The sequence below is a fragment of the Solea solea genome, chromosome 5 (assembly GCF_958295425.1).
Source record: "Solea solea chromosome 5, fSolSol10.1, whole genome shotgun sequence".
In the NCBI taxonomy this organism is placed as follows: Eukaryota; Metazoa; Chordata; class Actinopteri; order Pleuronectiformes; family Soleidae; genus Solea; species Solea solea.
The window spans coordinates 24716379-24742232 of record NC_081138.1 but is presented as its reverse complement, the minus strand read 5'-3'; the positions used below and the strand labels follow the sequence as shown (position 1 = coordinate 24742232).

General features: G+C 46.7%; 1 protein-coding gene across 2 annotated transcripts in view; it reads left to right on the top strand.

Annotated features, from left to right (window-relative positions):
- Positions 1 to 25854, top strand: part of gse1b (Gse1 coiled-coil protein b) — a 162578-nt gene that overhangs the window by 39328 nt on the left and 97396 nt on the right. For both annotated transcript variants that reach the window (XM_058628567.1, XM_058628566.1), the window contains exon 2: positions 5840 to 5972. In XM_058628567.1, coding sequence (XP_058484550.1) covers positions 5840 to 5972 — 133 coding nt within the window. The remainder of the gene's footprint in view (positions 1 to 5839; positions 5973 to 25854) is intronic.

Sequence of the window (25854 nt, the reverse complement as noted above, 5' to 3'; positions counted from 1 at the left end):
GAGTGCATTTATGTATTTGGAGCCTGAGGGGAACCCTGAAGTATCATGGAGGCACATTTTTCTTTATATACCGACATCTATATATATTACTTCAACGTATAGGTTCAACTGTAAAAAGCCCTGAATTAGTCTGACGACCTTGAAACTGAATCCTGAAGATGAACTAAATCTAATAAAGACGGGAGTGAAACACAATATTCCAAACCATAGTGGTGCGGCGGAAGACCCATATATGGAATTCCGGGTCTCTTCTTGATCTATATGTTATAGATACAAAGTTTCCTCCAGTGACCAATAAAGTAACTCATAGTTATTGAGGCATTTGGGCTCTTACAAACAGATTTTAACGAGTGCCAAAATGTTTAACGTGCACATCTCCTCCTTTTGATCACACGTATTTTTCAAGCATATAATAATAATAATTATTGTTAACAGTAGAAGTTCATTACTAGTTAATGGTGTTGAGCGTGTGTTACTTACTGTCGGGTTCATATGGATCTTGTTGTGCTGATGGTGTTGTTGTTGTGTCCACGCAGCTGTGCACAGTTAAGCCTCCGTGTGAGGCTTGTTTCTGTCCTCCTGCCCTTGACTGACCCAAGACTGACCTGAGTCTGGCCCCCGGGCCTGCTTTTGGCGACTGTATGGGCTTGCATGTGTGTGTTTGATTGTGGATGTGTGGCCAGTGTCGGGTGGTGGGGGTGTAATGTGAGCCTCAGGCTTGGACAGGACTGCCGCAGACTCCATCGAGGCAGAAAAAAAAGCAAGACGAGGGAGCTGCGGGGTGATCAGAGGGTGGGAGGGATGGGACAGCTGAAAGTGTAAGAGGGAATGATGGAGTGGGAGAGAGTGAGACCAATGGACAAGAAGTAGAAGGCTCTTTTTTAACTCAGTCTCCATGGAAGAGAGATGTCAGTCTGTGTCAGTTTGCTCCACTAACCAGCCTATAGCAGGAGAAACAGATCTCTCCCTCCCTCCCACTCCATCTCTATCTATTTTATTCTATCCTATCTATTTATTCTAGCGCTATCTTTTCTGCCTCAGTTGAAGCAGAAACATACCACAGCTCAGGGGAACACAGGACGCAGCAAACCAGTCATCTTTAAAAAAGCAGTGAATGTATAGTGCAGGTCGTCCTCTGATCACACTGCGGGTGAATGCTCCAAATGCTGTGGCGTAAAGGCCCTGAAGGGAGACCACACTGCACACGGCTCCTCTGCAGCAGCGTTTCCCTCAGTGTTGTGAGGAGGGCAGCACATCACTCTTCAAACACGGAAGGGATCAAATCTTCAAATCCCCTGGAAATGTCATCCACGTTTAAGGAAATGTCAGTAGAGCTGAGAACGCACACTGGCCCGAGTGTGTGCACATACACTGGCGATGCCACGGGAAAGAGAGGCAACGTGATATAGGCCAGTCACAACCTGTGGGTATCAGTTTCATTGCCTTCATTCCCCCCAAAATCTCTGGGGAGAATCACTCTGTGCTTCTGGAGATATTTATTCCCACTGATCTTATAAACCGTGGCATTTTTACATGGATAAACATCTGCTTTGCAGCTCCCTTAACATGACATGATGTAACACAATAGTGATTCAGCTAGTACAGAACAACAGCTGGAATTAGCACCAGAGGAAACGGAGAAATGATTGCATAATTTATTGCTTGAAGGTCTTTCAAAGTCTGTACTCGTCTGTTCTCTCGGCTGTGAAGGGGGATTTTGGGGACAAACTCGCTCAAACACTCAAATCTTCTACAGCTTTCTCCTCCACGTGAGGGTCGTGGTGTGGGTGCTGGTGTCTATCCCAGCTGACACGGGGCGAAAGGTGGGGTACAACCCTGGACAGGTTCGCCAGTCCATCACAGGGACTGTAACAACAAACAACAACAAACAAACCACATTCACACCTATGGTCAATTTAGATGCCTAAATCTGCATGTTTTTGGACTGGGGGGGAAAACCCGGAGAAAACCAAGTACTTACTTTTTAAATTAGTAACTTTACTTATTTTAAGTGGAGATCCCTGGTCTTATTGTCTTCCTCGTTCCTGTGAAATAGATTATTGATATATAACATCATGCTTGTGCCAAAACTCAATATTTTAATTTAAAAGACTTTCACCAGTTTGACTTACCTGCTTGGTGGCACTGAGTTAACTGGCAGAAAAAGAGAATCACACCTAATTAAAGAATCAATTAACCAGTAGCAGTTTTTTTTTTTTTTTCAAAATCCCACAAAAACTATGTGTTAATATTATCCAAACTATTTAGACTGTAAAAATGTGCTTGTAAACTGTGGAAAATTAAACATAAACCCAACATTGTCTACAACCCCCTGTCCTCACACGTGGCACGTTCCCTGCCATGTGTGGGAAACAAAGGGAAAAATATTTGACAAATAATAACAATTTATGTTATCATTATCTATACAGAATGCACCCCAGTCGAACCCCAGACCCCTGCCAGCAAGAGTAAATGTTTGGTGCTTTAAATGAGGGAACACTGTTCAGTTAGATGGGTCATGGGTCATCCCCTTGTAATTGTGGGTCATAATTGACCATGCAATTCCCACCCCTAATGTAAATTCTTCTTATGCTGCATCACATGATCTCATCTCCAGTCCTGTGTTCCTTATCGATCGCTCTTCACCTCCGCTGACGAACTTATCGACACCTTCAAGTGCATTTCCTGTCCGGTCTGTCGGCACCGTTTATGGATGGTCTTGCCCCCCGCCCCCCTGGACACATGCACATACCCACAATCCCCCTCTTTGTATTGATGTATCCATTTGTTTTAGACTCCATCCCCATGCTTAATAAATCCGGTAGGTGTTGTGCACGGCTCAAGTATCGACAGGCACAGCCATGGTGTAAGGAGCTTGTCTCTGAAGAGTTCCCGTTTAGGAGTGTTTGTGTGTGTATGAGACGAGTGCATCACTTCTAGAGAGTTACACTGAGCAGTGAGTTTGTGCAAGACGCTGTCAGCAGCTGCTTCATGAGGCTGACAGGTGAGACGTGGATGGAGACGGGCAGATGACTAGATAAATTGTGACTGTCTTGACAAACAAGACTCTTTCTCTCTCTGACTTACACAAGCACACAAGTGCTCACAATTTCCCTGTGCAAGCCTCTAGGCTCTTCCAGCGCCCTGCATATCTGCAGCGTCCGCCCAAGATCAGTGCAGAGCTGCAAACATCGTGATCCTTTGAGGGCACAGCACTCTGCTCTATTGTCTGATTTAGGCTGGCAGGCCCTTTCCATGTCCCACAACATCATCCATCAACCAGCGTTCCCCGCACTGATTAGAAATGATAATGCTGAACCCTGGAATCGACCTCAATTAGCACTGCCTCTATGGATTTTCCCATTTCACCTCCTGACACTTGTACTCACATTTTACATCGGCGTGCTCTATTCCCGCAAAATTATTATATAAACAAAGATGTGCATTTAAACCCATGACACAGTTGTTGAATTATAACAAAACTGCAGCTTCTGGTTGTTCCAGTTTGAAATGTGCGTTTCATTGTCCCCCAGAGGATGATACTTAGTGACTTTTACACGATCACCAATCAGCTGGTTAAAATTTTCAGAAACAACATTATTAGAGATTATTAGCTTCAATCGCATTTCATTTAAAGTCTTTGTGTTCCTGAACACCTCACTGAACTCCCAGGGCACAGAATCACGTATGGAAGAAATAATAATATATATCTCTATACAGTATACTAGTTGTGTGCAGTAACCATTTTAACAAACTGTATAATGAGACCGACTTCCTCTTAATAAATGCAGGTTATAGATTAAACTACGTTTTCATATCTTACTGTTTGGTTACCATGTCACCCAAACCCTGACCAAAGGGTCTTTGTGCCGATAACATAACCAAATTAGCACTGTTCCATGTTGTGGCTAAAATGATGGGTCTTAAAAGAGGGTATGGACAAACCTATGAACAGTGATCAATAGTGTGTCTATGACCATGTCAATTCTTACAGCTGTGGCTGCATATTAAATATCCAATGCAGCATTTACTCAACTTTTTACGGCTATCTTCAGGCACTCGTGGTACTTGGTTGCGGTTTGGTAATGGCTGTTATTTTTGTTTAATTCAGAAAAAGAGACTTCAGAAAACAGTGTTCACCGAAACTGCTGCCGCCCTAAACGTAACCACATCCACAGACAGGACTGTGGATGTGGTTTACGAACCGTCATGTCACACTTGTGTTGGGCTCGTTGTCCACTTTGCGTTTCGCCGACCCACAATGACATGCGTTAAACAATTACGATGTGCAGGAACGGCGATATATGTGTACAATCAAATCTTGGCCTCAAGACCCGCACACCATCTGTCACTCGCTGCCATCTGTTTTTGTTAAGAGAAGCGAGCGGTGTCTCAATAATTAAATAATAAAGGCTCGTGGCCATGAGCTGCTGAGTTTGGGAGTTTGAGCTTGAAAAAGGTTGGATATCAAATCATAGAATCAGGATTTCTGGTGTCGACATAATCCGCCGGCTCAGACATGACGGTTTACCTGCATGTGTGTGTTTTTTTGCTCACGCCTGACGTGCTCGGGGTTCAGACAGGAGGAGGCACGCCCTGTGTGTCTGACGAGGAGGATAATATACTCAGCAAAGCAAACACATTGCTCGGAGTGTGAATCCTCAGCTTTAACAAAGGCGGATTTCATTGTTAATTGAGGTTTGGTTTAAATGTTTTTTTTTTTTCAATTGCTGTTATGGTGGCAGCAGCTGCCTGGGCTTGAAGAGGAGACAGGTGGGCAGGTCTGAGAGAGGCTTGTAACCCTGACAGAATCATTCTCCTCACATGCAGGTGCATTTACATACAGTGAAAGTCCCATAAACATGTCACTGTTGCTTTTGTCATTTCTTCCCCCCCACACTCTCTTTAACTGTAGGAGGAAACATCAGTGTGTGTCAATGCATCACAAAACCACACGTGTGTGTGTGTGTGTGTGAATTTAAGCACAGATGCACACACAAACGCGCTGAAGCTAACTACTTCCCCCTGGCTCTTCATGAGAAGTCATTAAGAATGTGTCTGTGTGTTTTATTTTTAGCAGTGTGTGTGTTAAGGAGGGGTAGTGGAGTCTCATCAGTCTTCAGGGGCCTCCTGCTCTGTCGCTCTGTGTCTCCGTCTCCGACTGAGAGCTATGTATATTTCATAAGCCCAGGGTGCCTTTTTGTCTTAAGATGCGCCGCACCTCGCCGTCTGTCTCTCCGCAAGTCATCAATGGAGGGAGCCATCACATCACAGCTTCTTTTAAACTCTCCCCCCCACTCCCCGCTCTCTTCTTCCCTCACTAACAGCCACCCTCTGCTTCTCCCACTTCTTTTCATGGTCAACTTGTTTCTCTTCTGCTGCCTCATTCTCTCTTTCCACTGTGGAGGGAAGAGCAGAGCAAAGCAGAGCACATCCAAAGCCGACTCCGGCTGTCAGGAAAAGTCTCTCTCGCTCGCTCTGTTACTGTTCGCCTTTTGATTCTGTCTATCTGTCTGTCACTTCATGGAAGGGACACTTCTTCACCCGGCGCTGCATCCCCTGTAGCTGTGGTACTGTGACGGCAGCTAAAAATAGTCGCGCCAGAGTTGGAGTTGGATCAGCAGTTAATCTACTTGATTTGCATCGCCGGCCCCTTGTTGTGTTAAAGTGATTATTATGCAAATATTGCAGTTGTAGACACAAAATAAAGTGCAATTACGTAACATTTTCAGGCATAATCTTATTCAGAGACACAGTTGATTTGTCTCTCTCTTACAAACAGACCCTACAATGACTCATTAAGATGCTAATCATGTTTCTGTGTATGTGTATTTTTCAGGCTAGTGCTGTGATTGAGGGTCCGGCTGAGACCAGTAAGGAGGGGAACTCAGGTTCAGGGTCCTCTCAGCCTGACCGCACCCCTTCTCACCCTGTGACCTCGGAGCCAGAGAAAGCGGACCCCCAACTTCCCAGTGAGTACTGCTCTCCCACATTATCTGACGTGGTTCCTCTACGTGACCTCAGAGGACGCACGGCGAAGTCTCAAACAAGAATGTGCCGCACTTTCAGAACATAGCAGAGATGTTTTTGTTTTTTTTCTGCCGCTATACAGCAAGTGTCAAGGAACAGGAGGTCACACCCCTGGAGTGAATGAGATGAGGTCTGAGGTGGCTCTATCCCTGCAGACTGGCACATTTTCTTTTCGAGCTCTGCTCTTCCTTTGCTGACATGTTCTGTCACTTCTCCGGTGCATCTTCTTCTTGCAACTCGTCACACACCTCCATCACAACGTTTGACTTTATATACATGTAACCCTCTGAAATATAGGCCTACTAGTTTAACTCTGTCCTGAACAGGTTGTTGTAAGGATGCTGGTAAAGGAGAGGATGGAGGGGTGTGTGTGTGTGTGTGTGAGTGAGTGAGTGAGTGTGCCCTGGGGGTGGGCCATCATGACACTGAGTTTTGGAGCTTAGTGCGTTTATGTGGAAAGTGCTGCTGTCTGTTCTTATCAGTGTAGCTACACTGCCATTTCACCGGGTGTCTCCTCCCTCTACCTTTTGTCTTTCATAGTAAAGATTTAGTGTTTGTTAATCTATTTTTTCCCCCTTCCTACCTTTATTTTTTTATTTCATTTTTTAAATATAGCTCTTTCTCTATCTGTCACTTTTGCTCTCAGGTCTCTCCCACATAGACTCTCTGCTCTGAGGCAATTTCTGTTTAGCCACGAGGGCCCCCCTGTCATTTACACAGAACTCATCTCATGCTCTCTTTCCAAATGAACACACCCCAACCACACACACACACACACACACACACACTACCTAAACAACCACGACACACTGAGAGGCATTCGGTTAAACAGTCATGACAAAGGAGGCCGCCACCCACAGACGTACACGCGTACGTGCAGAAGAACCCTGACTGTCCCTCCCAGTGGTCTAGTGTTGGCTGAGAAACAGGGGGTTTTTCATGAGTTATTTAAAGTGCTCTCCGTCATGTGCCTCGCCGTGGCTCACACGGCTGACACAACACGGACCACTTCCTCTGCTCAGGTTAGAAACGTGACATGAGACACGCTTGCGGCGTGCACACAGAGAGAAGAGTTAAAGAGGTGCACCATCAGGCGTGATCCGGGGATGGAGTCGGGGTTTTGAAGCCTTAAATGGGTCGCGGTGTGACAGCGCCGGTGAGACTGATCACTGCGGACAGTTGTAGTCCTGCTGATCGCTGCACTTGGCTCTCTGCTGGGCTTCAATTGTGCCGGGGTGAATATTTAATGTTTTAATGGCTCTAGTTCTATATTTAATGTTTGCTCTGACCAGTGGTGTTCAGAGCAGGGGATAGAGTGCACCACAGATTCGATGTGGGTATTTGTGTGAATGGGTGAATCATAAATGCTTCATTCGTGGAGAGAAGGAGGAAACACCTGAACATACCATACATGTATTTGTGAGAATATTGAATAATCAGAATAAGATTTTTGGTGCCAGCGTTTCAATAATAACATCTCATCATGAGTCAGGGTAACAATGTGTCTCTGTATTGGTGTCTTGTCCCACACCTACTCCCAACATACTGTGGTCCTTCATTCGCTCTCATCAGACAGGAATGTTCGTCGTAACGGAGAAAATACGGTGACATGTGATCTGACCCATGAAGACGTCCACTGAGACCTTCGTATACAACAGCAGTCGCTCAGGATCACAACAAGCAAACAGTCGATACATCATTATCAGTGTGGAAGGACAGAGAAGGGAGGGACACACAGGACTAATATGAGAGTCTCCTTTGTCTATATCATCACAATCCTTTGTCCTTGATTTTTGCATTCACGTGTTACATATTCTAAGAATCATGCGTGTTTATTTCTGTGCTCACATATGTGCCTTGGCATGTTTTCGTCCTCAGAATTACACATGCTGCGGATGTGATTGTCACGAGAAGAGCTTTGATTGTGTTTTGATTGCGGCGGCACAGCTGGACTTGGCAGGCTCGGCAGTCTTGTGTGCTTGGCCAGTGGCCAGTTCAATACAATTACAATTACCCGCCGAGGGAGCCGCGGAGAACCTCCGAAGACGGGGAGTGGGTGCCGGTTTGGGGCGCAGAGGGGGGGTAATTCCCAATATCTGGCAACCTGCATTTTTCTGGGAGGAGAGGCTCGATGTCTGAGCTGTTGCTTTGGCTGCTGTGGTTAACAGTTCAAATTAAGAGTCTTGCATGGCGCGCACAGCGGCTCGGTTCAATCCACGATCGGACGCGGTCGAAGAGCACACACACACACACACACACATGTGAAATGATGTTTCCAGACAGGGTGATTACAGGTGTCTCTCTGTCTCTGTGACCAGCAGGTGGAGTAGTGAGAGGAAAGCTGAGGGGTGATTATGAGAGGGAAGATGTGGTGAGAGGATGACAGGGACATTGAATAGAGAGGTGGGGGTGTGGGGGGTGTGTGTTTGGATAGAGGGGTTTGTCTTTTCTTCTCCCTCCTCTGTAGGGATAGCAGGAGGGTGGACTGAATAGCCTTGCTGATAGAAGATTGTGTGTCTGTGTGTGTGTGTGTGTGTGTCTACAATGCCTCTGGAGACCTGGGTATAAAGAGTCCCTTGGCAGCACCACACTTGGCAGAGCGCCACCTCCCTGCCCTCTTTTTCTAGCCCAGTGTCTTTTTCTGCATTTTATATGAGGCGAGGCAGCCTAAAGAATCAAATATGTGTCCCCCCATTGTCTGCACCTCTGACATCTTCTTCTTCTGCAGGGGGGCAAAACAAACAAACTGCACCGGCAGTTTTCTTTCTTTATTTTCTTTTCTTCATCCATCCATTTGAGTAATTCCGTAATGCAAGGTAGCGATCGCAGGATTTTTAAGAAACGGAGCTCTGTTCAGTCGTGTGTGGCGCCAGTCGTGGCGGGCAGAGGGAAATCAGTCAGGAGACAGTGGGTTTGGCACCGTGCCACGGTTATTAGCCACTCACAGGGTGGGCACGGGGGTTATGCCCCGACTCAATCCCTCACTGTGTTTGCATTTGTGCACTTAATGTGTGAGTTTGTGCGAGTGTGGTGTTTGAGTTTGGATTCTCTCTCTCTGGTCGTCAGTCCTGGTTGATTTGTGCCCTTTCCAACACATTCCTGCCACTGAGAGCCTGAGAACAGACCATTAACCCCCAGACTTTCTCCCGCTTGCTCTTTTTTTTCCTTCTCTCATCTCTCCGTCACTCTCTCCTCTTCTCTCTGGATGGCTCTGATTTGATTTATTGACTATGGTTTTCTCATTCCGAGCCTGGGAGCCAGGAAGAGTAGATCCATGGAGAGACCTATAGCAGAGCTGCCTGCAGCTCATCAGCTGATACATCGGCAGACTGGAGCACTAATAAATGAGCGCTGTCGCCATTCAGGAAGTAATAAACCGCTCTTAATTCCTTCCTCTTAATTATTTCCTTTTCAAGGCCTGCACAAATTACACTAAACGATGACGGCATCGGAGCAGGTTTTCTGTTATTTCAGGTGAATATCTGGCTCAGGATCTTTAACTTAGGGCTCGGACGATTTATTATATTGTATTGTAATCTGATTAATATTCATAGCTGTGATTTTAAATTAAAATATACCCATACATCATGTCAAAATGAATGAATGAATGAAAATGTTTTTTTTACCTGCTACAATAAGGTTTTTTTGAGGTGAGGTCGGAGGTGAGGTCGAAGCAGTAGCCTTCAAAAGCAATGACCACTTAGTGAGAGACCTGCAGAGTCTGACCTTTGACCTTCCATTCACCGGGAAACAGGTGTTAATGCGGGGGTTAAGCCTCACTGCCTGCACACTGGGCTGCCTGAGAGCGGTGTGTTATCTTATCTATTTTTATTTATTAAACTACAAACGCCACACAACATTCTGCCACCTTAAAAAGAACTTAAGGAGTGCAGATCGATACATAATTGAAAGCTGTATTATTGGATTGTTTTTTTCCTTTTTTGTTCTCTTGTCAGTATCTCTTCCTCTCATCCCTATCATATCACCGTTCCTCCTCCTGCCTCTCTGAAACCAGATGATTGCAGTTATCTTCCTCGCGACCTACCTACGGTCCCTCGCCCCTTCTCTTTGCATGCACTCCAGTCCCTCGTCGTTGCTGTCACTCTGTTGCCTCCCCTCCCATATTCCCCTCCACTGTCGGAGGATTCTGCTGCGACTAAGTGCTTTTTGCTGTCTCGCTGTAGGTGGGACTGTAGTAAAGCTTGTTAGTGGGAGGCATGGGTCACACTGTCGCACGCTCTTTGACTTCCTTCTGTGAAGTCCCACCTTCATGCACCCCCCCCCCCCCCCCCCCCCCCCCCCCACAACCACACATCCCTGCTAACGTCCCTTGTACCGTTCCCCTTCAAGATCCTCTGCCCCCCCCCCCCCCCCCCCCCCGCCTTTTCTTCCCCCATTTCATTTTTCTCTTACCCGAAATTGTGCTCCTTGACTTGTCTCTTATGTTTCTCACTCTCTCTCCGGTTTCCTTGCCAACGGCACTTTCAGGAAAATGATGAAGAAGAGCAGCAACAGGAGACACCACACACACACACACACACACACACACGGCCATTGTTCTTAGGGCACTGTATTGATTTCCAATCACTTCTTAGTCCTTAAACGTCCTTACAGTTCCTTGCAAATTAGGCTCTGCCTCATTAGGGCCAGGTTTTGGTCTCCACGAGGACAGATGGTCCTGGCAAGGTCAGTATTTATGCAGCACACGTACACACATTATCCCTAATCTTAACCGTAACCAGTTATTGCCTAAAAACCCTGACCTCAACACAACCGCAATATAAATCAGAGCCCCAAACTTAACCGCTTCCTCAGGAATGAGGTTCTGCCTCATTTAGGACTAGGTCTTGGTCCCCCGTGAGGACGCACATTAACACGTGACCTGTTTTGTGTACAGGAAGCTGATTTCCATGCAGCCTGCTGGTTTACTATAGAAACACGAGAGGCTGGATAGCAGGAGCAGCTGGGCAAACAATACAACCTCACCTGGAGTCATTTACATGGATTGCACGCGCATGTGTGTGTGTGTGTGTGTGTGTGTGTGTGTGCGCATACGCACGTGCTCGTACCCTCAAATATGGCTTGTCCACTGTTCCAGCCACAGGATGGCAACACTGAGCCTATTCTTTCAATGGATCCTCCTTTGCTGCTTCTCTGTGAACCACCATTCATTCACATGCACCCTCGCCCACACACACACACACACACACACACGCACGCACAGAGCCCTCTTTAGTCTGAGTTAGCCCAGGCTTGTAAGGTGACAGAGAGCAGTGAATAATTTAGTCGTGTGTAACCCGGGTGAAAAACCCCATTGTCATTATTATTCCCTTATTGTGAAGCGTAAAATGAAGCCGTGTGTCATTACGTCGCGCCGTTACGTCATTACGTCGCGCCGTTACGTCATCACATTGCGCCGTAACATAACTCCGCTGGGGCTCGCTGCCGGCAGCAGTGAGAGGAGCACGCCGGGGAAATGTTTGTAGGAGGTACGTTGTAGTACGCCGCGGAATATCGTAATTTAAACACTCTGGAACTAAATGCATTACAGTTACCTAATGTTGAAACATAGGAGCCGACTACCGGAGCCGCTGATCATATGATTCGGAGACCTAGGCTTAATGAATCATGGAATTGGCCAGGTGATGGCGAGAAGTATAACAGTATAGTCAAGTTTGAAGATCCTTGGAAACCTCCACTGCTTTGGTCGGGCTGGTAGGAGGCTCCTTGGCACAGGCGCTCCTCTCTCTCTCTGCCATTACATTAACATTCCACACCTACATTACACACATTCACCCATCAATACAGACTGTTCCCTAAATTTATTTATTGTCAATTTGTATATACATGATCGGAACTGTACATATTGTGTTGTTGTGTATGAATGGCCATTTGTATTTTGTTAAATATTTTCTGGTAATGGTTCACAATTATATGGTGTCACCAAACTCAAACTGCGTTCTGTGTCTTCCTCTCCACTCCTAGAGTCAGACCTGTTCTTCTGAACTCAGCCCAAACTTAGACTTTCGAAGCTATAACGCATCTAAATAATAGCTATTTGTTAAACTAATTGTACCTTATTAGGGTAGTGTACATGTTACATATTGTGGCGAGCTAGCCAGGAGTGGAGAAAGACTTGAACATTTGTTTTTTTTTTGGTTTTCATATATTCATATATTTGTGTAGTAGTAATAATAATAATAATGGACATATTCGAGAAGCGTGGCATTAAGATTCCAAATGCGGTTTTGATAAAGGAAGCAACAAAAACTGAAACAGATGATGAAGTAGTCGACTTTTTACAGCAGTACGGTTCTATTTTAAAATTTGAACGTATCGATGATGAACCCGATTCTGTTTTTCACCAGTCGATTGTGGTTGAATATAATTCCACCGCTGCAGTAGTTGCGTTACGTCCACTTCTGCCGTATATATATGAGTGTGATGGCGCTGATGTTACTTATAAGATCTTGGACCTATCTACTGTCTGCGCGCATGAGGTTGGGAGGTCACAAACTAAGAACTACCTCTCTGAATTACAAAAAGTTGCGAAATGGACAGGCCAAGATTTCGCGGTTGTCCTTAACGGGGTAATGTCTCTGCTTGGTCAGTCAGTCACCCAGCTTGATCCTACTGCTACTGATGTGGAGTCTTCGTTGGATGATGGAAAGCCACCGTCTGCTGTCATAGTCAATCTGCCGACCCCAGCACTGTTCTCTGCTGCCACCTTTGGTCATTCACTTGGACCTGCTTCTTCAGACCAGAGCACAGAACCACGCATAAGGGCCCAGCCGGACCCTACAGCCCAACACGCCTCAAGATCCTCGTTACCAGCTATGTCACATGCTAACCTTAATCCACCTGAAGTTCAACGCTATGTGGTTGAGCATATCGTCAAGAACAGCGACAGTGCTATGCACCCCGCACAGCGTCTGAGAACCTTCTCTGGAAGATCACCCAGAACTCAAACCGAGTCAGATTACGACACATGGCGTTCCGGAGTTGAACTGCTATTACAAGATCCTGCAGTGTCCGACCTACAGCGTTCACGAAGGATCTTTGACAGCTTGTTACCACCTGCTGCTGATGTGATTAAGCACCTGAAACCCGACACTCCACCAACAGTGTATCTACAGACACTTGATTCAGCGTACGGCACGGTGCAGGATGGCGATGAGCTATACGCCAAATTCATGGACACATTCCAGGATGCTGGAGAGAAACCGTCCCACTATTTGCAACGTCTGCAAGTGGCGCTGAACCAGGCTGTGAAACGAGGCGGAGTTTTAAATAAAGACTTTGATCGACACCTACTGACTCAGTTCTGCCGTGGCTGTTGGGACAATTCTCTCATCATAGAACTCCAATTAAAGCAACGGAAACATAATCCCCCATCGTTTGCTGAATTTCTGCTACTTCTACGAACTGAGGAAGATCGAGATGCTGCAAAAACTATCCGCATGAAGCAACATCTAGGCTCATCACGACCCAGAGCTGCCACTAACATGCAGTATGCCTACACCGACAGTGCAGGAAAAGGAGAGATTGCTGCACTTACCAACATCACGCAGCAACTCGCTCAACAACTGGCCGATATACAGAAGCAGCTTGCAAATCTCACTGTTGTCCGGTCAAGCTCCAGTCAATCTGCTGCTTTCAAACCCACACCTGGTCACAAGTGGGGTGAGGGGCAGGGGGCGGGCAAGCCATCAAAGAACCCGTCTTCTGTTCCCAAGCCAGGCTACTGCTATCGGTGTGGTGAAGATGGCCATATAAAGACTCATTGTGACAATCCCCCAAACTCTGCACTTGTCGCCGCAAAGAGGAAGCAGTTCAGCGAAAAGCAGCAAAGATGGCAGAAATCGAATACTCCGTCAAGACATTCTTTAAACTAAAGTCAGTTCCAGTTGAGGGGCAAACCGGAACTGTTGTGGACCGACAATGTCCTAACCAGAGACACCATGTTGAATGTAATGAATTAACCCAGATTACTCCCGCTGTCCCAGCTAGGTTACCCAAAGGCCTGGTTGGATCCTGCTGCACAGCCAACATCAAGATCTTTGGCGAAGAATTTCACTGTTTGTTGGATACAGGATCACAAGTCACTACGATCCCGGTGTCGTTCTACAACCAGCATTTCGCCAACCAACCTGTTAAACCCTTGCGTGATTTACTGCAAGTTGAAGGAGCCGCGGGGCAAGTAATTCCTTATCTTGGATATGTGGAGATGGTGGTTACGTTCCCCAGTGAGTTTCTGGGAGTTGATTTGGATGTCTCCACGCTAGCACTTGTTGTTCCTGACGTTGGAGCCCATCAGTCCCCAGTGTTAATTGGCATGAACACCTTGGAGCCGCTGTACAACCAGTACATTGGAAGTGAATACACTAACTTCCAGCCGACTGGCCATGGCTACAAAGCAGTGCTGAAACTACTGCAGATCCGCCACCAGCAACACCAGGTGGGCAGCGATGGAGTGGTAAGGATAGCCAGCAAAGCTCCCATTCTCGTCCCTGCTGGTCACACCACCCTCATAGATGGTTCCATCCACACCAGCATGCTGTTTCCTGGTCAATGGGCCCTTGTGGAGCATCCAGCTTCACCACTGCCAGGTGGGCTGTGTGTCAAAAGCTCTTTGATCATGCTCCCAAGTCAACCCCAAGAGAAGATCACAGTCATCCTCAGCAATGAGTCGGATCAGGACGTGACCATCCCACCTCTCTCTACCATCGCTGAACTGGCAGTTTCGCCCCAGATCTTATCGCACACTGTGTCAACAAGCCGGTCACCATCAGAAACTTCCCCTACTCTGAAGTTGGATTTTGGAGAATCACCTATCCCACCAGAGTGGAAGAGGAGAATCACTGAGAAGCTCAACAACATTCCTGATGTTTTTGCACTTAGTGACATGGATTTTGGATGCACAGACAAGGTGAAACATCGCATAAAGCTACACGACGAAACTCCATTCAAGCACAGGGCTAGGCCCATCCACCCTCAAGACATTGAAGCAGTCCGACAGCATCTAAGGGACCTTCTGGAGGCTGGTGTCATTCGTGAATCGGAGTCGTCATTTTCATCACCAATTGTTGTTGTCCGTAAAAAGAATGGTGACATACGTTTGTGCATTGATTACAGAAGACTGAACCTTCAGACCGTTAAAGATGCCTATCCCCTGCCAAACCTGGAGGAGTCGCTGTCTGCTTTGTCCGGGTCCAAATGGTTCAGTGTTCTCGACTTAAAATCTGGATATTATCAGATCGAAATGAATGAAGAAGACAAAACTAAAACGGCTTTTGTGACACCCATTGGATTTTGGGAATTCAACCGTATGCCTCAAGGAGTAACAAATGCTCCATCAACATTCCAGCGGTTAATGGAGAAGAGCATGGGAGATCTACATCTAAAAGAAGTTCTGGTTTACCTTGATGATCTTATTGTCTTCTCAGATACACTGGATGAACACGAGCGGAGGTTGCTGCAAGTATTACATCGCTTGGAAGAATACGGTCTCAAGCTTTCTCCCGAGAAATGTAAATTTTTCCAGACGTCCGTTAAATACTTGGGACACATTGTTTCGGAGAAGGGGGTCGAGACTGATCCAGATAAGATCTTTGCTCTAAAATCGTGGCCAATTCCCAGAACCCTGAAGGAGCTCAAATCATTCCTGGGATTCGCTGGATATTACCGGAGGTTCATAAAAGGGTACTCCGCCATTGCAAAACCCCTCAATGATTTGACGCGTGGCTATACACCTACCTCCAAAGCTCAGAAAAGGTCCAGTCCAGTAAAAACCCATGACTCGAAACAGCCCTTTGGAGAGCGATGGTCCCCCACCTGCCAGTTTGCATTTGAAATGCTCATTGAAAAGTTGACCAGTTCCCCAGTTCTTGGCTTTGCTGACCCAAAGCTGCAATATATTTTGCATACTGACGCCAGCACCACTGGGCTTGGAGCAGCTCTATACCAAGAGCAGGAGGGTCGGCTGAGAGTAATCGCCTATGCCAGTCGTGGCCTGTCAGCGAGCGAGTCGAGGTATCCTGCACACAAGTTAGAATTTCTTGCATTGAAATGGAGTGTGTGCGAAAAGTTCCATGACTATCTGTATGGAGCCAGCTTTGTGGTAGTGACTGATAACAACCCGCTCACTTACCTGTTAACAACTGCAAAGTTAGACGCCGCCAGTCACAGATGGCTTGCTGCCCTGTCCACCTACACTTTCAAGCTGCAATATCGGGCTGGGAAGCAAAACCTTGACGCTGACGCTCTATCTCGCCGCCCTCACAGCCACCCTACTGACCTGACAGAACAGAAAGATTGGGACCTGATCAACAAGTTTACGACAGAGCGAGTCATTAAATCTGGTGAATTGGAAGAACTCAACACAGACATTATCTCTGCCATCTGTCACCGCTGTCTTTTCACCAATCAGTCCAGCAGTTCGGCAGGGAGTCCCATTGCCTTGGTCGAATCTCTGAGCCTGTCAGCTAAAGCCCTTCCTGACTGTTATGCCAGCGAGGACCTCCATGGCTTACCAGTTGTTCCCTCCCTGTCACACCTCAGCCTTAAGGAAAAGCAACGTGCTGATCCAGTCATAAGAGAGGTTATCTACCAGATGGAGACTGGGGAAAAGGTTCCCCCAACAGCAAGGCAAGAACTTCCAGACCTTGTGCGGTTGTTGAGGGAGCTAAACCGCCTCGAACTGCAAGAGGACATCTTGTACAGAAGGAGGCGTGATGGAGAAGAAGTCTTGTTTCAGCTGGTGTTACCGGAGGAGCTGAGGTCAATCGTGCTTACAAGCTTGCATGATGACATGGGCCACATGGGCCTCGAGCGGACCCTAGACCTTGTACGGTCCCGGTTTTTCTGGCCCTGCATGGCAGCTGACATTGAAGCTAAGATTAAGACCTGCAACCGTTGTGTGAGACGCAAGGCGCTCCCAGAGAGATCAGCACCCCTTGTTAACATTAAAACCACTCGTCCCTTGGAGTTACTCTGCATGGATTACTTGTCACTTGAACCAGATCAAAGCAATACAAAAGACATTCTCGTCCTCACGGATCACTTTACAAAGTTTGCAATAGCCATTCCCACAGCAAACCAAAAGGCGAAGACAGTGGCAAAATGTTTATGGGAGAACTTCATAGTGTGCTATGGGATACCAGAACGCCTCCACACAGACCAAGGGCCTGACTTTGAGTCCAAGTTGATTAAGGAGCTTTGCCAATTCTCTGGGATTGTAAAAACTCGAACAACCCCTTACCATCCTCGGGGAAACCCAGTTGAGAGATTCAACCGGACCCTGCTCAACATGCTTGGAACGCTCGAGCGCAAGCAAAAAGCTAGATGGAAGGACTATGTGAAACCGTTAGTGCACGCTTACAACTGCACACGGAATGATGTCACCGGCTTTACGCCATATGAACTAATGTTCGGCCGTTCACCACGTCTTCCAGTGGATCTGGCTTTTGGCCTGCCTGTGCGGGAGCATCAGACTACTTCTCACTCTCAGTATGTTGAGGACCTGCGGTCCAGACTTGAGGAAAGCTTCCAGCTGGCTTTGAAGAATGCTGTAAAATCTGGCGAAAGAAATAAAGCCCGCTTTGATCAACGAGTCACTCCATCGAGTCTGAAAGAAGGTGATCGAGTTTTGGTGCGAAATGTACGACTTCGTGGCAAGCACAAACTGGAGGATAAATGGGAGCAGGATGTCTATGTTGTTGTAAAACGTGTTAGAGACCTGCCCGTGTACACAGTGCAGCCTGAGGATAGGGCGGATGTACCGACTCGTACACTACACCGAGATTTACTTCTTCCATGTCCCTTCCTACCAGTATGTGGTCATTCAGATTCTGCACCAGTTACACCTCCACGTCGTCCTCAAACCCGGAGCCAGAATCCAGCTAGTGTTGATCACATTGAAGATTTGTTTGAGGAGGAAGATGGATGGAATGTGCCTGAAGTTCAGATCAAGCCAGCCACATTCCAGTTCCAAAGTTCACATGTGGAACCCTCTTCCGAATACAGTACTCAGTCCTTATCCAGGACTGTTGGTCTACCTGTGTTCTCGGAGGATGCTGTATGTTCTGATCTGGAAATTGTGCACTTACCTGCTGATGGGGAGTCTTCTGCTGAGTCCATAGCTTCTCTACCTGTGGGAGAAGAGGAGCCTGCACTTGGTGAAGCCGTATCTGTGACTGATGGAATACTACCTACCTGTGTTCCTGAAATTCTACCTGTTGAAGAATCAGTACTTCCTGACCAAGCAGAGACATCACCCAGCCAAAGTGAGCAATTGCTCAGTCCATCTCCAATATCAGTTACAGCTCCAAACCTACCTGATCCAGTCGATGAATCGATTCCTGTCGCCAGACGTTCTACTCGGCAGCGTCAACCTCCTAATCGCCTTGAGTATGTGGCATTAGGTAATCCACTTATGACGGTCGTGCAGACACTATTTCATGGGTTGGTTAATGCTTATAGCGACGCATTTAGTACCGCAACAGTAAAATCTTGTGTTTACGATGTTTAGCATGCATCAGGAGTTGCATGGTCTAAAGGGGGGAGGGTGTAACCCGGGTGAAAAACCCCATTGTCATTATTATTCCCTTATTGTGAAGCGTAAAATGAAGCCGTGTGTCATTACGTCGCGCCGTTACGTCATTACGTCGCGCCGTTACGTCATCACATTGCGCCGTAACATAACTCCGCTGGGGCTCGCTGCCGGCAGCAGTGAGAGGAGCACGCCGGGGAAATGTTTGTAGGAGGTACGTTGTAGTACGCCGCGGAATATCGTAATTTAAACACTCTGGAACTAAATGCATTACAGTTACCTAATGTTGAAACATAGGAGCCGACTACCGGAGCCGCTGATCATATGATTCGGAGACCTAGGCTTAATGAATCATGGAATTGGCCAGGTGATGGCGAGAAGTATAACAGTATAGTCAAGTTTGAAGATCCTTGGAAACCTCCACTGCTTTGGTCGGGCTGGTAGGAGGCTCCTTGGCACAGGCGCTCCTCTCTCTCTCTGCCATTACATTAACATTCCACACCTACATTACACACATTCACCCATCAATACAGACTGTTCCCTAAATTTATTTATTGTCAATTTGTATATACATGATCGGAACTGTACATATTGTGTTGTTGTGTATGAATGGCCATTTGTATTTTGTTAAATATTTTCTGGTAATGGTTCACAATTATATGGTGTCACCAAACTCAAACTGCGTTCTGTGTCTTCCTCTCCACTCCTAGAGTCAGACCTGTTCTTCTGAACTCAGCCCAAACTTAGACTTTCGAAGCTATAACGCATCTAAATAATAGCTATTTGTTAAACTAATTGTACCTTATTAGGGTAGTGTACATGTTACACGTGGCCGTGTTAATGGCTGACAGAGAACACGGCCCTGCTGCCCTGCTGTTGGCCCATTACTATTACAGTCTGTTTCACTCTCACTCTTTTCTCTCCCTCTTCATTGTCTCTTTCTCCTCCATTCACGGTCTTGCTCTTGATCTAAATGTCACTTATTGTGTGAGGAACAAATGGACGTAATTATCGCCGACCTAAAATTAAAAAATGGATCGCCGTTAAATATTTAAGGGGCTTTGTGAATTTGTCATTGTTTCATGGTCGTTATTTGGTGGCTGACGAAGGAATTACTGCCTTGACTGTCCTCGACCATCGTGACAGTCTTCTGCTGCTAGTTTACAAATCACTAAATGGTTTAGGTCCAGAATACATTAATGAGATTATATGAAAAGAATATTAACCAATCTAACTGACTCAGGCCAGAGTTGGTGAAGCAGGATTTAGTTTAGTGGAACAAACTACCACGTGGAAGTGAAATCCAGGTTAAAAACAAGTATTTTCTCACGCATTTTAAATGTGTAATCTCCTTCACTTGACATTCTTTTACATTATTATCGTTTGCTCCATTTTAGTCTCACGTTTATGAATACTACTTAGCAATAGCAATGCACATTGACTTATATTTCTTTATTATCATTTCTTTCATTATCCACCTGTCTGTCCTCATTGTGGTCATAAACTGTTAAACAGATACACAAGACGTATGTGTGTGTGTGTTAATGTTAATGTTAATGTCGTGATTGTCCCACTGGGCTCTATTTCTCCTTGTGTGTGACATGGGAGAAAAATAATGTGTCCCTAACACTAATGCAATCACATACACTAAACAAATTATATCTGTATCCCTCTCTCTCTCTCTCTCTCTTATTCTTCATTTCTTTAACTCTCAGTTCAACCATGAGGACGTTTCATGTGGCATACGTGGTTTTCCGCGTGTACAGTCTCTGTGTGTGTGTGTGTTTATGTAGGTTCTCCATGCTTCGCTCCATTTTTCTCTCTGATACAATCAGTCTGAGTGTGTTTGGGGCAGTCGGAGCCACGAAGCCTGGCAGAGCAGCGCTGAGGTCTGGCCAAGCTCACACAGACTCGATGGAAATTGGGAGTGATGTGTCCACACTGAAACACCCCATCGTTGGGACTCCCCACCAGCCTCTCTGGCTCCAGCTTGGCTGATGGAGTCCAGCTGGATGTGGAGAGGAGGTGGTCCACCCGTGTCTCTCCTCTCCTTGAGCATCAGTCTTTAATATGAAAATGATCATCTCCTCATCTTCTCTACTCTTCCGTACCTACCGGGTCATTCTTTCTGACAAAAGTCGAACACAAGGACATACAAATGGGGGTGAAGTCTCTCACACTCACACACACACACACAATCACACCCAGAACCTTTGAGTTGGGGGGTCATGATTGAGGCGTGCCATTAATTAGCTGGCAGTGGCTGTTGTAGCACTGTAATGGTAGGGTGTAATTAATTAGGTGGCATGTGCACAGTGGGAGAAACAGAAAGGGCGAGGAGAGACAGAGTGAGAGCAAAATATCGGCTATCAGTCCTCCTTTTATCCTCGGAGCTTAGATGAGTTCCCCTAATGAGAAAAAATGAGACGCTCTCAACCGGGGGAAAGAAAGCATTTAGTCTTTTACATGTTCTCTCTGCCTCTCCTCTGCTTTGCCATTCTGTCACTGCCTTGTTTTCCTTTTCATCTACCGTCACATCCAGGCTATTGCCGGTGGGGGTGCCGTGTGAAGTTGGAGTAACCAGGCATAGATCTCCAGCAGTAACGCAGGGTGTGAACACAGCCTCTGGGACTCGTCCGGACGCATGCATTGCATACAACAGCAGGAAGTGCGCCACGGAGCGGAAACTGTATGGATCAGACGAGTGCTTCGTGGAATTCTGCTGCATGTGTGGTGGTGGTGGTGACACAAGTTATCGTTGGAGAGATCTCAAAAAAGAAAAAGGCATATGAAGGAGATGCAAGAGGGTTCACAAACAGTCTATTGATGCTTTCCTCCGATCAGCACTGGATCATTGACCTCCTTGTGACGCACTGTGCGAGCGTGTGTTTCTGTGTGTGTGTGTGTCACAGGTGTAAGTGTAGTGCAGGGTATCCGTTTACAAACACCGCAGACAATCTCAACCGCTGTCAACCCGTCCGCTTTAAGAGCATCATGAATATTTAGATGCGTGGAAAGGCATGCCCTCACAAAACACTCTTCCTGAGTGAGATTAAAAGTCATTCCGACAAAATCCATCACTCACTCACACACACACACACACACACACACACACACACACACACACACACACACGTCTCCTCCTTGTGTAAAATGACAGTTGAATGGCTGCCTGGCTTTCTCAATCCCGGGTGACTGAACCCGTCCCGTGTGACAGGTTTATGGACAGTTAGCCCATGTCGGCTGAGAGTGACAGTTATTTACAACCCAGCATTAGACACTTTGGTCACCGGCAGGTGGCATAAATCCCCTGATGGGATCAGCCAGTGGATAATACACATTGGTGGCAGTGTCACCATATAAATCACCAAATACACACGCGTGTGCTATATACAGCAGGTGATCTCTCAGTCCTTTTTAGCCTCGCTAATGCTACAGTCGGCACACTGACTCGTCCTGCATGCAAACGTCCGGCGACCGCGCTGTAGATCTGTATCTCGGTTATTTACGGCCCCCTGCCATGGCGTTAACAACCGGCACTTGCTTTTCCTTCCTCCATCTCTCTCTCTCTCGCCCCCCCTTCAACTATCATTTAGCTTTATGAGGTGTCCTAAAAGAGGCCTGGGATGTGCACCCCTCTCTCGTCTCCTTTATGTCAGCTATATTGATATCCTCCATAAGTCTGACACGCCACTCTGTGTTACTGAGGAGAAAATTGATGACGGTCAAGGTGTGACAGGAGGGAGGAGTTGTGAGAGGGAGTCTGTAACGAGGCCCTCTCCAAGTGTGCTCTGCATGCAGACCCACTCATGAAGGGAAAGAGAGAAAAGAAGAAGACCACCTATCGCGACAGAAGTGAGTTAGAGACGGAGACATGGACAGTTTAGGAGCCCCGATTTGTGCACGTGTTCATGAGCTTTCCCTCTGTTGCTATAAGCAAGAGCGGCCGTTTATAAGGTCCATCTCTCAGAGTGAGCGCGTCGTGAAACTCTATGAAATCCTCAACCCGCCTGCCTGCTGCAAATGTGTGAATGTGTGTGTTTGCGTGTGCGGTTCCGTTATCTATCGGCGTCATTACCAACCATCTGTCTCACACTCTGGCAGGATAATCAAAGCCCGACTCTCTTTGCATTGTGTCCATACATCTCTGCGTGTGCCGCTTGTAGGAGGAGCACAGCACAACCCCGGTGTGATGCATCAGTGCAACACCTGGCCATTGTTCACAAGAGAGCTCACACTTGCATCGCTGGGTTATTTGACTGTATTAGCATTGGGTGGCTGTGTCACTGCAAGGGCCCACTTCAGAGGACATCAGAGTGATCGCACATGAAGAGACGTTAATGGTCCGAGATTGAGTCACGGTAACTTGCTCAGCGAACAGAATTTAGGTTTTTTCAGATGTGGCTCAACAGAGTGATGAGTAAAGCTGTTTACAGTGCAGATTTTCTTATGTGTGTGTGTGTGTGTGAACGCTCTGACTACTGGTGGGTATTTTGTTTTGTTTTTTATTCTCTCTGGGATAAAGGAAAGGTTTTGTTTGATTAATTAATGCTGTTAGACGCGAATGTAAATGATCAAAGGAGCGCATTTGCATTCGGCATTTAATTATTCATGAGATGCGATTGCTTATGAATTAGGACACCTGCATCTCCTCACAAGCTCAGACACTCACTCATGCACATGTGTGCGCGTCGACACGCACACACACACACACGCGCATATGAGGACATGTGACCTGGTGTGTTAAACAGGCCTGTGTGTCATCCTGGTCTGTGTGCACTGGGATGCAGGTCACTACGGGTTCACGTCAGTGTTATTAGGTTACGTTGCCGCTCTGGCTGCGGTTCAAACGTTCTGATTAGGTTACCGCGTGGCGCTAAAGCTCGGACTGTCACACTGGCTGTATGATTCATCTCCATGGAGACAAGAGAAGAAGCTCTAATCGAATTACCCCCACTGTTGTCATCTCAAACTAAAGTAGAGGGCCGCTTGGCACGAATAAGGCGAGAGAGGTGTCAGAGATGAAGAGGCAGAGAGCACTGTGTGGAGGGTGTTAAAAAAAAGAAAACGAAGGATTCAAGTGGAAGAGAATAGAAGGATCTGATGCGAGCCACACAGAGAGCATTACTTGTCTTATTTCATCCTCTTCTTCCTTATTTCTCCCCCTCATCATCATCATCAGCAGCATCCAACTGCTGCACACATGGACCCCTTGTTGCCATGGATATGAGCAATGGTTCTCCCGTTCTGCTTGATGGGGCTCGGTGATAAATTGCGGGATGAGAAGGAAGTTAATAATTTATCTCGAGGAGGGAGCGACCGTTCCGGGGAGCGTTACCTAGCATAATGGGTTAAGTGCAGCAATTGCAGTGTGCCGTGCAATAGACGTGCAGGAGGTGATCTATAAAAAAGGAATAAAGGCCGAGTAGATCCCGCTGGGAAGGAGTCGTCAGGGGAGGCGGGAAAGGGGGGGGGAGGTGATTTTTATTTATTTTTTTTGTTGGATGAAAGCTTTTGTCATTTCTTGAAGTTATTGGATTGTAAAGAACAGGTAGAGATGGTGAGACTTAACAGTGTTTACTCCGGGCTTTCAGTAAAGATCTCCACCCACAGCGCTTTTACTCGGCGTGCTTTGAGCTTTGAAGTGTGACAGCGGCTGTGACAGAGGTGGAGGGCCTGGCTGTGTGTACTGCACTGTCATTATCAGCGACTCGTTGACATTTATACATCAAGAGAGAAATGCGCGCGCGGGGGCTTCTCCACACCTCATTATCTGACAGTGTGTGTTTATTTGTACATTACGTTCCTCGTTCTCCTCAGAAAAGGGGATTTGTGCCAAATTGTTGAAATGTGACGGATGGTAAGGAAAGAAAGGGCTCGCGGGGATGGCCCACACCTTCTGCTACATTAACATAGCACCTGCTTCACATCTTCTTAGCAATTTATGAGGTGCTACAGTCTTTACGCTGCCTTTTTTCTTTTTTTTCCCACTTCCCTCCATCCTTGCACTCCCCACCACAGACTCTCTCTCTCTGTCTCTCTGGAGTCCTGCTATCGCTCAGATCTTGCAGTTGGGAGGCTGATACCCGGGGTTACGCTGGGGTCACTGTGTTGTGTTAATCCTAGAGAACATATCAGATCGACTTGATTTCATTACTGTCCCTCTGATGCCCCATATGCAGAGGCTCAGAGCTACTTAAAGCCATCCTGATGCCGTAGCCCGTTATCTGTGGCGGAGCTGGAGTCTGTTGTGTCGGACGCTGGAGTGGATTTGGAGCATAATGTCAAAGCAGAGCAGAGGCTCCTGCAGATTACGTCTGCTTTGAGCAGCATGTTTTGAGTCTACTTTCCTTACTCTGTGTGTGTGTGTGTGTGTGTGTGTGTGTGTGTGTGTGTGTGCACTTGTATTTGCCACCTCTGAAGGACCTTTTTTCCCGGCATAAACACCAGCCTTTTCAGGACATGTAGTCTTAATTGTGTTTAGGTTAAGGTTGGGGGTTAGGGACATGAAGTGGTTATTGTGAAGGCTTTGTTGAGGATTTCCGAACAAATTTTATTCAATGCAGTGTCCTTGCACAAACCTTTGTGTGTGTGTGTGTGTGTGTGTGTGTGTACACCCAGTGGTTTCTTGTCATTTCTTCTCCATTTTTGTTTGGCGTGTCTGTGATGAGGAGCCTTTCTTCTCTGCCTCCTTGTGGCTGATAAGTGATGCAGATAGCTGTGATGGATAATACCGCCTTACACACACACACACACACACACACTATTCCTCCCTCTGTGATCCAGTTGAGCAGTTACAGCTAGTATTTGTGTGTGTGTGCATGTGCAGAGGCCTGTATGTGTGTGTGTGTGTGTGCGCTTCACTCGTCTTGAAATATAGTGTGTGTGTGTGTGGACTCTGAAAACAGAAGGCCCAGTGGTGATGACAGGCAACTGAGGGGTGGATTTAAAGAGAAGTGTGGAGGGGTTGGGGGGGGGGGGGGTGGGGGTTGGAGGAGGTATAAAATGGAAGGAAATGAAAGAAAGAGGCTGTGATTATTCTCTGCGGGTGGAATGAAATAGCACCTCCCCGAGCTCCGTAATCACCATGTGCAATTCGACGTTAAAAAGAGGAGATGGAAGGAACATGTTGAATTACAAGTCAATGTTTTCCTCTTATTAATAATTCCGTTGTCTGTCATTTTGCTCAGAGATGACAGACGAGTGTCATTTCTTCTTCAAAAGAAGTCGGACTGTGAACAAAAAGCAGCCATGGGCAAGAAGCCGCGGCTCCT